Below are 15,061 nucleotides of genomic sequence, written 5' to 3'. Positions count from 1 at the left end.
TCTTATACATATAAACCACATGGTCTCTTCAATAGCGTATAAAACGTGAGCTTCATTCCCTGTGACAGCTCTTTTTATAATGTATAAGAAAACTTATTTTACAAATGTAAAATCGTAAACTTTAACAAGTTTATTCAGACAGAACTGTACAATAAAATTCATAAAAGGTGCAAACAAAAATTTGACAAATATATTTTTAAATTAAATGTATTCAAAAATTCCCATTATAATAAAAAATATTTTTAACGATAGAAAAAAATAGCTTTAAAAATGCATAAAAATTCAGAACAATCTTTTAGATTTTGCGAGACACGAGAGAGAGAGAATGTTTGTAAATTAAATTCAAACATACATGCAAAGCTCGCGCGTGCTAAATTAAATGCATAAATGAAATTACGTCAAATTATAAAACGGGCTGATTCGCGCATTTTAACCCGCTTTGAGCAATTATTTTTTGCAAGATTTTAATGCAAATACTATTTTTTACAGCAAGCCTTCTAAATATAGAAGAAATAATAATTGTCAAGTAGAATGTAAAAGAAGAAACAATACAATTAACTTTTCAGCTTATATCTCTTTTAAAAACTAGTTTTGCAAGAACGTGTTAAGAGAATATTAAAGAGAAACTGCATTTTATTTATGTTCATTTATTTTTTCATTTCTTTATGTCTGCTGTAAATTTAGCGCTGTGAGTTACGTCAGGTCTGAAGTTTGCAGACTTTACGTAGCCTCCGCTCTGACTTTGTAGAATATGCGTATTAAAAGCAGTACGTTATGTTACACCAAACTTTAGTTTACGATGCACGTGTCATATGCAAATCTGACATGCGTAACGACCATAATCGTGTGCGGATCGATGACGCGCTCTTATGTCTCCTTCCCGTTTCTGTCACCTTACACAGGCTTTTTATTAATACCCGTTCGCCGGAGACACTGTTTACTATCGTAGACCATGGATATCACAACGTCGTTATTAATAGCATTTCCGACGTTGCGCATGAATGGTAAAACAAAGGTCGGACGATTCGCCGCGGAGGTAAAAATGAAAGCCGCGGGAATGACAAGTGTCTTGCAAATTTAGTTTTCAAAACGTTTTAAAACACATTCGTTTAAAGTACATAATATGGACCACTGAGCAACATATGTCATCCAGTAATAATGTTAATACTTTGAATTACACCGGCTAAATTCAACATACAACGTTTATCGTGGCAAGCGTCGTCCACTCCATTTTCGTTACATAATACTTCATTTCAAAAAGCACGCGTTTATGCTTGCAATTTACCTTTCCGAATACATTATTTTCGCAGTTAAAAGTTAAGAGGCACTCTTGTTGAATAATTTAACTGAAATGTATGAGAATTGGACTTTCTACCTAAATTTGGAAAAAAAAGTTTCCCGATTTTTATGCGTATTTTCAGGGTAAAGTAATCAGACGTATATTGCGATGTGAACAAATATTTGAAAAATACATCCGAAAGCTGGAAACGTGCTTCCAGGTACATTCATAAAATAACTACTTAGCAATAATGAAGAATTTATATTCGACATACTGGAGAGCAAAGGACTGGCCGGAAGCAGCAATTTAATCACCAGCTGCATGAATTTCTTTGCCAAGAAAATATTTCGGACATATCGAACGAATGCATAATCGTGACAAAGAATATAGGGAAAAATTTTACAAAACTGGGTTGCATCATTTATCGATGATATTGCATATTTTTGATAGCCATGCCGTATTGATATTAGCCGATAGTTGAAAGGCAGTTTTTGAATAAAAAATATTGCGCACCAAACGTTGAAAAAAAAAAGATTGACTGTTTCCTTTCTATCAAATTCAACGGAACCTTAATAACGGTACCGTGGCCATTTTTAACCGTAAACGACCCACAGACGTCACGTTATCTTCCGGCCCTTCGGTTTTCATATTTTCCGATCCTCCCTGACGTGCAGCTGCCGACTTTCATCGACCTATTTTTACGGGACGTGTAGCAAGAAGAGGGGCGTTTTCACGGAGATCTGTATTCCGCGAAGCGTGGAGGACTTCTTGCGTATGTTTATGTAAATATGAGAGCAAAGATACGGCGCTCTAAGAGAACACGCCGTGTTTGCGCACGTATAAAAAGCACCATTGAAGTATTACATGGGAAATCGATCGTCCTGACAAAAGTGACGTCTCGAAACGCTATTGATATCAACCCCCGATGGATTGAACGTGCTGTGTACATCGGCCGCGAGGAGAGCCTCGATGCTGACGTGTTTTGCATTGCAGATGTGCGTATTGTGCGCACGGATAAAATGTTGAAACATTCAAACGCGCCTCGCCGAGCAACGATGCATCCGGACGCGCGTATCCCATGATTTATGACTTATTAAATCGTCGCAAAATCAACACACCGTTTAAACAGTTTACGCGATGTCAATACAACGCGCTGTCGTAATTACCGCGATAAAACAGACAACATTCGCGATGTACGATGCGAATAATTGTAATTGATGGTTTTGGAATTTTAATTGCTGCAATTTTTTTTTGAAATATTAGATTAAATCGTACAGATGGGAATCGATGTGATACGTTCGAGTTGCGCTTTCGCTTTTCATATTGCCCGATGTCTCGTTCAATCGTCGCCCGTGAACACTGTTGAGGCTTTCGCGGACTATAATCAATATCAGTTTCCGTCTCGGCTAATGGCGATTGAAAATCTCGGAGGGATCACCGGCGTTGCAATTTATTTCGTGTTTGCCTCGCTCGCTCTTGTTCTCTTCACGGTAGAACGCTAACGGAATAAGTTGCAGCTACCGTCTGCTCTTTGTATTTCTTTTTAGGGGGCAATCTCCGGCCTCAAGATTTTCCGCCGATACTGATTTCTTTTTGAAGAAAATTGTTATCGATTTTCACTTGTTTCGCGCCGAACGCGCACATTTTTCTCTCTTTGCCAATTGAAAGTCGGTCATCGCCGTTACCTTTTGACCTATTGATATTCTTATGATTTATGAACTCCAAGAAGCTTACAATATTAAAAAAACATACAATATAAAATTCGTGCATACGATTTATTTAATCTTTTATTATTTTTTATTGAATTATCGTAGAACATTCTTAGGTTTTTAAAAAAGTTTTCTGTAATCTTGTGTCATAAATATTACGATTATGGATATTATTAATATTATATAGATTTTTTTATACAGCACTAACATTTGATCATCTCTTCGTCACATCAAATTTGCGTTATTCAGTTGTTTATTTCATTTAATAAGGCGCAGCCAAGTGGCCGCGCCAACGAGACGCCGGCGTATAAATTTTTAATGCGACTGAATTTGCGAGCCGGTCGGAATTCATTAGCCTTGCTCTTGCGGTTGCTTTTAATGATGCACGCGAATGCTCCTATTTCATAAATCCCTTTACCGAAATGAAACGGCTTTAAAGCAACAGCAGTTATTCGAATTTTATGATATTCGGTACGTACAGCATTTGCGTGAAACTGTCACACGTGGCACATATGACGGAAAATCTCACGGTCGATATTCCATATTTTTACGCGAGCGTCCTGTGTTTTTCCGCTTCGCAATGATAAAAACAAAGGCGTGATATTTTTGTCGACTGCAAAAACGATTGTTTTTGGTCGTCATAACGGCGAGAGTAATTGTTTTTGGCTGCCCGACAGGGCAGCAAAAGTTCCCCCAACTTTCCAGACGTGACACTTCCGCGAGCGGTAAAAGAAGATTGATACTAAAATCGAACTGTTTGGAAACAAAGAAGCTGGATTATGCGAGCCAAGCCTGATAAAATCCAGCGGAAGTTGTATGGAGCAACCGAGAATCGAGGAAACAAGGCTTCCGTTGCCCGATTTCCCGACGATATCGACTTCGCAAGTTTCTTCCTGCTCACTTTGCTGATCTTTCGCTTTTATCGGAGGAGCGACGATGTGACCCACTCTCTCTTTCCACTCCGTACAACCTCATAAATCCCGACAAACATCTCCCATTATCAAGAAAGGCGAGCTAGCGTCTTGAGCGTGAAGTATATTGCATATAGCTCTTTTATGAAAAACGCTACCGTGTATTTTTAGCAGACCGAAATGACATCTTGAAAAATGATTGCCGTATCTTTTAACGATACTTTTATACATCCGAGAACCAGTAATAAACAAATAATGTGATTTTTCCGAGAACAACACTTTTATAATGTATAAAATATACATGGCAGGATAACGATAATAAAGTTAATGCAAAAATAAGAAACCAAAATGTAAAATTATAAATAAATAATTAAATATTAAATTCAAGTTAAGTATTATAAATAATGACATATTTGATAACACTTGGTTAAATATTTTAAATACATAAGTTCGATATTTTAATATTTACTCGAAAATATTCGACTGTTTGTTCAAATGTTTGTAGTCACGTTTGTGAGATTCATTCAAATATTCGAAGCTTTCGACGTAGCAACTGCAATTTCTCGCGACGCGACACGTCAAACGTTTTCGTTCAATTTTGCTCCTTCACTCGATTTTTATCTCCCGGGCACCGGGAATACGTCAGAAGTTGTTGGGTGACAATTTTACGGGCCGAGAAAGCCGGCTTCGTCCAAGGCAGCACGATTTTGCTCAAGCAGTCGATCAGACCGCACGAAAGTAGTTCCAAACATAGTTTGAATTCCTGCAAATTACCGCCGCAGAAGGGCTGCTTCACTCACACTATTACGAGGCAACCGATTAACATTCGCAACACCGAGGCAAACGATTGACTGAGATTTCAAAGTTCACAATATTGCGACCAATTGTTCCCTAGCAACAAGTCTACTGAAAATTCAAGTAAAAAGTAGAAAAGAAATTTTATTTAAAATTATTTTAAGTTTCAAACAGCTGATAATTTCTATAATTACGAACACTTTCCACAATATTGTTGTGAAAATCTAATTTTAAGATAATTATGGCCGAGTACTTGCCAAAATTAATTGCCGAGATGTAATTAAAATGCTTGAAGCTAACATTAATTGCATTTCCAGCGTAGTGAATTAATTTTGAACGCAAAAACAACAATCGCAAAAAGATCGTACTCTGAATCTATAAATTTCCCGTAATTCCGTGTCTCGCGGCCAATTTGCATATGGAACGAGTAGAACACGGTTGCACTTTGTAACAGCTCGTGAATAATCGTCAATGCAGACTACGCGGCCATACTTCATCCCGCTTTTTCGACTGCGGCGCTTCATAAAGAGAAATTACAGTCCATTATTAGCGTGAAGAGGATCGTTTCTCGCGATCTTAATTTGAATCGCGTCGATTACCCAGAATCCACGAACGGCGGCGGCTATAAACGGACAAATTGACGTCGTTTAACACGATCAACAATGAACTTATCCGGCCGGCTGCGAATCCATTTATCTTTCTGAAAGCGACGCGCCGTCGAGATTCAACCGGTCGCGATTGCTAATGACTTTTTCGCTAATTCCCACTTGCCTGAAAGTCAAGCTAAATGAATTCCTCTCATCTTTCTACTTCTTGCAGAATTATTAAATAGTAAAGTTTGATTTATAACAAAACTTCTGTTTCTTTTATCTTTGTTAAGTGTCGACGTAGATTGTTATAGATTTATTTTTACCCATTTCACACCATAAAAAGTAATTTTATAGATTACGCGAATAGATTTTTATGTATTCCATTTATTCCATTTTTAGATACCGCTTTTAATCCTTGATACTTTCTCCCAATCGTCAGATATAAATGTCATGACGTCACATTCATCAATCACGTTGATGGACGTTTTGTCACGTTATCCATACGATCGTTTGAAATCGGAAAAGGGTACGCACGGCCGCATCATTTTTACGTTTTTGCAGTCTGCGAAAGGCTTGATACGTGTTGCGCGCAAATGCTTTTAATTACTGTCTTCCAATAAAAAAAAACAAAGAACAAATAATTTCATAAAAAAGATTTAATTAGCCATTGTGTATTTTATTGGCCCTAATTAGTAACAAGTAAATAAAAATTTGCATTTCTGCAATTAATGCATTAATTGCATTTTATAAGAGTAATTATTGTTTATACATGGGACATTCTTCTCGTTACAATAATTAGGAGCTCTAATTTATAACAGTAAACATTCTCTTTGTGTCGTCTGCACAAAGCTTATTAAAATCAATGGGACAATTACTGAATACCAGGTATGAGAGAGGCGACTAGTGAATGTCTGACCACATTGTGTTATTTTCTACTTATTCAGACTTAATAAAAAATTTTGCACTCATCGTCGTCTTATTCAATTCTTACAAAGATGGTAATGGGATCGAAAAGCTACGAAATCGAAATCTTATAATGCAATATCGATTAAAGCCTTTAATTGGGTTGTCGGATGGAACAGTGATAAAGATTTCTGATTAACGCGATGTAATCTCGTATCACTCTAGCCAGGCTACCGTGACTCCTGGTTCGTACGCTCCATCCTTCTTCGTTCTACGGCGGTTCTACTATGCGCTCGGAGACCGGCGCATCTTCAAAAATCGATTTAGCTGCCGCGAAGTCTTCTATCTTCCGCGTGGCGGTCGTAGATAAGAGTGAAAGGTAATGTTTCGGAAGGTTGGTGTAAAAGCCGCGAATAAATTATTCGAACTCCAAACTCCGAGAGATCGCGTCGAACTGTTGTGTCTATTTTTGGCGTTTTTTCGTGTTTCTCATTCAACTCGTATTCGGCACAGTCGAGATAACGATTGCAAAATTTTAGTTCTGCGGATCATCTAACTCGCCGGAATTATTGACACTGATTGCTTTACATTTGTTACACTACTTTGTTATCGTTTTATTTTTAACGGAGTGTATATAACACGATACGATCCATTGTTATATTGTATTTGATAAAAATATCGGAAACTTTAATAATAGCAATTTTCTCTTTCCACCTTTGCTTTGTTTCCGTCACATAATGGAGCATTCACGGTTCTCCAAAAATATATGTGAAAAATGAAACTTGCTCACACAGTAACAAATGCTGTAACATTTGGATTGTGGCTATTGCCCGTTCCAGTCGAAACCCAACGATGAAAATAGCTTTGACTGCACACCGTCGATATCTCGACAATGAAATACGACTGATGGTGCGACATAGGATCTCGCGGTATCTCGGAATAAAAATAGGTAACAAAAATTTTAGTATAAGATTCTCATAAATCTGGATTTGAAATTCGATATATACACAAGTCATAAATAGAAAATATACTATAGCTAAATCTTCTGTTATCTTACAACACATTCAACATCAACAAAATAACGAAATGACTGAAAATTCACAAATATATTTTATTGTATCGAATTTTAAAGAATTTAAATATTTTGAAGAATTTAGATAATTATTAATTTTTTTAAATATCGCGTTGCCATACTGTGCTCTGCCACAAGTCCAAATAACTTTTACAAAACTCGTAACAAAACATAAATATGATAATTTCTTTTTGCCCGGGACTAATGTAAGTTTATTGTTGTTCGCGGACATGATTAAATTCCGTCCGAACAAGTTAACAAGAAACTCGGAACTTCAGTTTGAAATACACGCCGTGTAAGAAAGCGCATCCCCGACTTGCGAGAATTAAAGTTGGAGAGGCGGTCTTAACCGCACTCGCGAAATGAAGCAGAGGAAGTCTTTTCTCGCGAAATGATCCCCCTGTTACCGCGTTTCTTTCTTGAAGGAGAAACTGCGGAGAAAAATCAGTTGATTAAATCCGACGCGGAGAACAGGGGTCAGTCTAACTGCGTGCACGTGTCGGTACTTAAAATAAAATGCGTCGAGGGTTAATGGAGGTTTATTGTACGCCGTTTAGCGGGCGAATTTTATATGCCAGCGAGAAATACGGAAATTCTTTCGAGAGTTACCATTGAATAATTTGTCGACGGTTCTTGCTAGGTTTGCTTTAAACGAAACTATTCGTGGTTTCCGGTGTATATATATTCTTCTACATGTGTCTGTATTCAACGAGATAGAGTCGCATTTGATTTTACACAAAGGATTATATGAATAAGAAAGAAGCGAATGTTGAACGAGGAAAGGGGGAGAAGATAAGAGCAAAAACATTTGTTTCGAAGTAAAAACACAAAGTAAAATCGCACCTCATGTTTCGTATAAATAATTTTCTGTTTTTACTCCCGTGAAGTGTTTGCTTTGTGAAACATTCGATGGTAAACATCTTCCGTTATCCCTGCCACGACATATAGTGATAAGTTTACCTTCAAAAATATTGAACGCTTCTTTTTACCCGCAACGTTTCCGCAACATTTGCTATAAATTGTTACGTTGGCACAATTGTCTACTTTAACTACCAATATAAACAAGCATTCTAAACTAGATGCCCCACTTCTGTTTACACAATTTATTGAAATAGTCGCAATAAGTAAAATCAACAGCGGTTACGCCACTCTGTTCATATGACCCAGTATCTAGGCTTTATTCACTCAGCTAGTCAGGACGAGTCGCGCGAAAACTGAGATGTAGCTATTTTCATTACGCGTGTGCGAGTTGAATAACAATGATCGGGTTTCTTGTCTACAAATGGCCGAATGACCTATTGTGTCTGTTTTTTTTTCATTTTTCGAACGACGCATAGATACGGTTTTATAAAAGCAAAGGATATGGAGGTGTTCGAGAATCGCCGTTCTCATTTTTGATGACATTTCTGTCATAAAAAATAATAAATTTCTTCTTTTTGCAACTTGTTTTAGATTTTTAAATTTAATTCACATTTGTTTAATAGAAGTTGCACACCGCATCTCTGCATGTAATACTTACAAAAGTAATAATTGTATGAATAGATTAAGTATAAAAAACAAGCGATAAAAAAAAGATATAAGATATATATAGTAAATATTGTAACTTTGAGGGAAATAATTAATTAAAAAATGTAATCTAAATCATTCATTTCTCCTAAGATTGAGATTTATTAAATTATAAATTACTTAAAATTCTTCAAAAAAAGACTTTGAATTATTTTATTTTCTCTGAAGAATATTTTTTTCCAAAGTATTTTATTCGATTGTATTTTTGTATTGCAATAATTAAGGATATTTTTACGCAATAAAAATGCATATGATAATCTAACATTTACATCGCATGACTGAATTCAAAACAGCCCGACCTCGTTGAGAGTAATTAGTTTGTTGTTTTGAAATTTGTAATTTTCGCCGCAACTTGAATCCGCAACCGAGGTTGCGATCGTGGTTTCGCATATTGCAAATTCTCGCGTGTCGCAACTTATTTTCCTCGCCATCTTGGCAGCTCGACAAAGAGGCCTGTCGAGAACACGTAGGTAGCTCAACAGGTAGCTTTGAGAACCTCCCTTCTCTCTCTTCTTTTCTGCCGCGTATTTTTCTGCCGTTCTTTCATATTTTACATGCCGTACTCTGGCGAGCTGTCACGCCTACACGCGTGAATTGCTCTCTTCGAGCCTGATACTTTCCGCGCCGCTTCATCCTTTGACATCAAACTCGATTGAATTTTGGTAGAGTATATTTCTGCGCGAACATGATGAACGGGTTTAAATAAATCTGTTTGTTTACAGCACACGTGCTGATTTGTTTCGCGGATGGCAAATGGATCGATTTTACAAAGCTGAATTTTTTGTAAGAGGTTTTGTATCAATATCGATAGAACATGCGTTTGCGGTGTTTAATTACATTTTAAAATCTCTTCAGAAATTTTATCAAAAATATATAATAGAAAGAACTACACTGAAATTAACAGTGTGGAAAAATATCAATAGAATGTCTATCATTCTACGAGAATTATATTATTACACAAATATTCAAGATTTGCAATAACTTTTTGTTTAATTGTCACTTTATGAAAGTTCAATTTCATGCGCATAATCGACGTTATTGCAGAGGAAAAAGGTTAAATAAATTTGAAATATTGAATTGTTAAAAGTAAATATAAAAAAATATAAAAACATGGAAACAGAGATTACTTATCACACTGTATTACTAGCTGTTTTAACTGGCCATTAGTTTTCAATTGCAATTATAACGACATCAAGAACACGAGGTACAAATATCAAGAAAAAGCGTGGCTAATTAATATCGCGCACACTCATTAACAGTATGACAACGGTCGCCAGGCACTTTATTCGATGCACAATTACGCGCGCCTCGAACGAGTAAATAAAGCATGGCTTGATACACATCAAGCGGACGTGCAATCAGACACGGTTCACGGATATAAAAAAAAAAAAAAAAAAAGTGCCTTCAATGCATCGTCGTGATCTATCGTAAAAACTGTATTTTTATTCCAATTTATTATTGCAATCCTTTTCTGTTTTATAATCAGTGATTTTCAAAGGTTATAAAAGAAAAAGAAATATTCAGGATTTTTTGTCGTACTTATAGCTTTTATAAAACTTCATAGATATCTCCTATCTTCCTATGTAATTTTGAATTCTCTTCCTTATTGTTAGTTTTGACGAGTTCAGTTTTAAATGGGTACTTGGAAGCCGGAAAATGGCTCGCGGACGAAGGATTCTTTTTCGTCGTTCTGTTTTTGCGTTCCAAAAGATAACAAATGTTTGTGCGAGGTTCGAGCAACAGGATCGCTGTATGTCCTGTTAACAGCATTGTCAAAGTTGCTCCATTCATTCTCGCAGGATCTCGAGATCCTGAATGTCTCGCATTCAGTTCGCCTATCATTCGTTTCAACATTACTGAAACACTCAATCGGTTGCTTCAAAGAGGCCAATATTTTCTCTTCATCAATGAAGTGCCTGGACTCTACGTCACATGTTCTGAACGTCATCTGCGACTCACGTGATAAAAGTTCCATCAGCTTGTCGTCATACATCTTCATTTCGTCCGGCTTGTCTTTGCTCGAGACGTTCATACGTGACTCGATCATGTACGTCAAGTTGCTTCTTTTACTTCTGGAGGACATCGCACTGTCCAACGAACTTGATTCTTCATCTACGTTAATATTTTATTTTTCATTATTTTGTAATATTTTATTTTTTATTATTTTGTAATATTTTACTTTTACATTTGTTGAAATAAATTCTTCCCCAAAAAAATCTGGTTTTCTGTACGTTATTGTTTTTTAACAACGAATTTAAATTTGCAAATTGCTTTTACACTTTTTCAAACAATTTTTGAAGTTTTAATCAAAATAGAAATATAGAATTCGGCATGTTTTTAGTAAAGTAATACCTATTTCGCGTCGATCGAGGATCTTCTTGTCCAGGTAATCGGAGCAGAACGACGGCGTTGAGGCGTCGTCGCCCTTACTGCGCGCCGTCGTTTTCCTAATTCCCGAAGTTGTTATCGCTTCGTTCCCCTCGGATATATCCAGCTCTTCCTTTCGCGGTGATAACCTTCGAGGAGTACTCTTCAGACATCGATCCTCGCCTGCGAACGTGACTTCGCGCAAAGCACGACTCAGCTGCTCGATTAGATCTCGGATGTAAGATAACGTTGGAGTGTCGCCCTCTTCCTCGCTGATCTTCGCAGCAACTCGCAGCTCCTTGTAAGCCTCTATAAAGCATGGAGCTCATCTTAAGGACAATCATGCACCGAGCGTGTCCTCTCTTTTCATAATTTTACGTAAAGATCTGAACGAGTTTACACGAGCAATAAACGGGCTTACGGCTTTTAAGTTTCTTCGCGACGGTAAAGCGATATTGGATCGAATATACTCGGATACGCTAAATTGAATTTAGAGATATGTCCATTTGTCTTTATTCTCAAGAATATACCGCGTTTTTTTCCTTTTCCCGAAACGAATAAATTTGATATTCGGAGAATTATGAAAATATTGTATACATTTATTTCGTTTAAACTCGCGTTGTAAAAAAATTACATCTGTGTGTAGATCCATAAAAATTTTAGAAGTCATATTTCGATTATACACGGATGTTCTACACGCGTTGGTCTACATTCCGACACTTTCTCACGGACGAAGCGAAATAAAAATCCCGCGTGATAAATACGTCAGCGCGCACATTAGAGAAGAGCGCTGTATTTTTCACTCTGCTTCTCTTTCCTTTCTGTTCCTCTTTTCTTTTTTTTTTTTTTTTTTTTTTTCGTAGACCAACTGCACATTTCTGATGTAACACCAGACATTTTAGATATCTTTTTCCGGCAGTTTAGATAACGTAAAATCGTGGAAAATTGTACACTATTTTTCCAGGCGGCTAAAAATAATGCGAGGTACAACATGATATTGCATTTAGAATGAAAAAAAATTCTGGAAAAAAAATTCAGGAAAAGTTAAAAATTAAAAAGCTTCGCTGAGAAATTCCGCGAGAAGAATAGCGATATTCGGCAGTCGCGCGCCTGCATTTTTGCTCGTGCGGAAAACTCGTTCGGCAAAAAACTTCGCCCAAAGAAAAAGAACGGGGGACGTTCTTGGGAAGGAAGCTCGAGGCGACAGTTTGAGAAATAGAGTCATCACCGGCGAAACGACCCAGCATCGCCAGGCACTGCGCCCGTAGCAGGCCGGCGTGAAAGGTCCACTTCTTCGAGTTTGCCTCATCCGCGCACTCCCGACACTGCACCGCCTTGCGCAACGCCTCGGCGTACTTCCCCGTCTCCAAATGGCAGCGTCCAATCTCGTGGTGCATCCATGCTCGCAGCACCGGATGTTCGACGTGAATCGACAGCCTCTCCCAGACACGTGCGGCCGCTTCCAGATGACCAAAGCTGAGATGCACCTTTCCCAGCGTTACGAGAGCTCGCGACAGAAGAGCGGCGTCGTCGGTGCTCTTCGACAAGCGCACCATCATGGCGACAGCGCTGCAAGCTCGATCGTGTCTTCCCAAAGCCGCGTGGATCAGAGACAAGTAATGATACGCCGATATCCTGTGCCGATGCAAATCCTCCAGGCTGGATGATAATGTTAGCAAATCTTCGGCGAGTCTCAAAGAAATCCTCATTTTGCCGGCGTTGAAGCTGGATTTCAGATTCTTCAGCATCGCATCGGCGCGATGACTAATATACTTTAGCGTCGTTCCGGATCGACTCAGTCGCGAGACCAACGATTCTAGCGTAGAAGAAGTTTTGCGAGGGTTCTTCTTGCGGATATCGAGATATCTGAGAGAAGTAGAAATATCCTTTGACCGGAATATCGCGCTTAATAATATTCAAGCTTCAAATCATCGAAGATGAAACCCTCTTCGCAAGATAAACTCCTAAGTAGCAATTAATTCATCGTTTGCTTGAAAGCTCAAGTGGATTTTATTTTCTCCTAATTTTGAGATGTTTAATCTTTTAAATTTAATTTCAGTTGCAAGCGTAATTGCTAAAATATTTGATATTAAATAACGAAAGGATAAAAATAAAAAGTCAGTTATAAATTCATCTTATCTTTAAAATTTAGAGTAGAAGAATCTTTAGAGTTTAGAGTAGAAGAAACTTTAGAGTTAAAACTAAGACCGACGCTTCTGGAACACCTTGTAGATATCGTTTACGTTAAATATAAGCACAAGTAGATTCTACACCTACTTGAGGATGTCAGGGGTAATCGATAGATTATCACAGGACTCCGAAGTATCACGCTCTCTGAGCGCCGCTCTCTTGAGACATAAAGTCACCTTCGAGATCGCATCGTCTCTCGTGTTCACCGAAAGCTTCGCTGAGCTTCTCTCCGGATTACTCCACGAGCTTATCATGGCCGTAGTACGTCGCGCTGCCACATTGTGGCTACTGTCATGCGGACACACAGTGGCCGCTCGATGATACAGCACCAATGCCGACTCGTATTCGCCACTGTGTGATTTACACGAGTAAAATTTTAAATTTTCATTCTTTATTCACATTGCAGCTTTCATTATTAATTCTTTGCGTTTGCGACAATCCGATAAAAAATTTAAGCTCCTCAACATTTTTTAATACGTTATTAATAATTATTATCTTATCGGAAGTATAGTATAATAATTGTGTTTAATATTAAAACATATATAAAAATATTGAACATTCTGTAAAAGCATAGCAAGAAATCCATCGACTCATTGATACCGGAATTAAACCACAGGTTGGTTTGCAGATTTCGTTTTGTCGAGAGGAAAGAGTAGATCTATTTGCGGAATTAAAATGCTCTTGGCTATCCGCAAAAACTAAACACCCGTCGTTAGTAAAGCGAATTTGAATGTTCTTTTAGGGAAATGACGTATTGGCAACATTTCCGATATTTCTTATGACCCATTTTTCTTAAACGGTTCCCAAAATGTTTATATTTCAGCGACAATAATGATAAATTATTTCGAGATTTAAATTCGGCACGCTGAAGTTATGTGGCGCGTTTTATCGGCAACAAATTCACTTTGCTGCAATATAATGAAATATTTACGCGCGCAGTGATTGAGCAAACAAAATGTAAGAGAGATAAGCATTTCAGCCAAAAATTTTAACAGATTCTGTTCTAATCGATAATTTTGTAAAATTTGCTGGAACAATGCATAATGCAATATATTCAAAAGAAAGTTTTCCAATTTTCCATGAAAACTTCTTTCATCGCTTATGTACGCCGATCAATCTGCATCCGTATAAAATATCGACACATTTGACGTAACTAAGGTAATAAGAATGTACTGTGATCATTTCTATACGTTCTCTACGTTCATGCGTCCAGATCCAATTTTTAGATGTAAATTACAAAACATCATAGCGGCACAATAGCTCTTCCTCCCTCATTGTTGTGCGCATTCACGATCCGACAAAACCGCGAATTCTTTTAGACAAAGGAAACGAGAATATTATTTAAAAAAGTAGCCGGATTAGATTCTCGTTGTAAAAAAATGAGGAAAAAATCTGTTAAAAGGTTAATGCGCTTTGACATAAAGCGAACGTGAAAATATCCGATGCAGACTCTCGAGATTAGCGTCGCGCCGTCAAATTAGCCAAGCTAATCAAAATGAGTCGTGAAATATGAAGGAGGCCGTGAGATTAACGCAGTTAATGAATATTGATTACGTTACCATTCGTACAGCTCGTCCGCTTGGCGATGCAGGGCTTGTGCATACCGTCGGCTATTTCTACACAGCAACTTCGAAGTATTCGCCTTTATTTGAAGGCGTGCGCGGTTTTCCGCACTTTCC

The 15,061-nt window shown here is 37.6% G+C and overlaps 2 protein-coding genes and 1 long non-coding RNA gene across 4 annotated transcripts in view; 1 reads left to right on the top strand and 2 right to left on the bottom strand.

The window, feature by feature from the left end:
• The window catches only part of LOC136998009 (uncharacterized), a 35,130-nt gene extending 20,074 nt beyond the window's left edge, over positions 1-15,056 (bottom strand). For both annotated transcript variants that reach the window (XR_010888593.1, XR_010888592.1), the window contains exon 1: positions 14,942-15,056. This is a non-coding gene — a long non-coding RNA (uncharacterized lncRNA). The remainder of the gene's footprint in view (positions 1-14,941) is intronic.
• The window catches only part of LOC105671642 (uncharacterized), a 72,188-nt gene that overhangs the window by 41,296 nt on the left and 15,831 nt on the right, over positions 1-15,061 (top strand). The window lies entirely within an intron of this gene.
• On the bottom strand, positions 10,261-14,925 carry LOC105671584 (outer dynein arm-docking complex subunit 4-like). The gene is made up of 4 exons (XM_067349776.1): positions 13,470-14,925; positions 12,421-13,058; positions 11,178-11,501; positions 10,261-10,937 (listed from the first exon to the last, which is right to left on the bottom strand). The coding sequence occupies exons 1-4, from the start codon at positions 13,634-13,636 to the stop codon at positions 10,456-10,458; spliced, it is 1,611 nt and encodes a 536-aa protein (XP_067205877.1). The 5' UTR covers positions 13,637-14,925; the 3' UTR covers positions 10,261-10,455.

This window comes from Linepithema humile, chromosome 2, assembly GCF_040581485.1.
Source record: "Linepithema humile isolate Giens D197 chromosome 2, Lhum_UNIL_v1.0, whole genome shotgun sequence".
NCBI classification, from domain to species: Eukaryota; Metazoa; Arthropoda; class Insecta; order Hymenoptera; family Formicidae; genus Linepithema; species Linepithema humile.
This window is presented reverse-complemented; position numbering and strand designations above follow the sequence as displayed.

Bases quoted from the DNA above. Each gene is read 5' to 3' on its own strand.
- LOC105671584 (XM_067349776.1), bottom strand. From the start codon at position 13,636: ATGATAAGCTCGTGGAGTAATCCGGAGAGAAGCTCAGCGAAGCTTTCG. The intron at 13,059-13,469 runs GTAGGTGTAGAA...TACTTCTCTCAG, and splicing joins ATTACCCCTGACATCCTCAA to ATATCTCGATATCCGCAAGA. The intron at 10,938-11,177 runs GTATTACTTTAC...ATATTAACGTAG, and splicing joins CCTCGATCGACGCGAAATAG to ATGAAGAATCAAGTTCGTTG.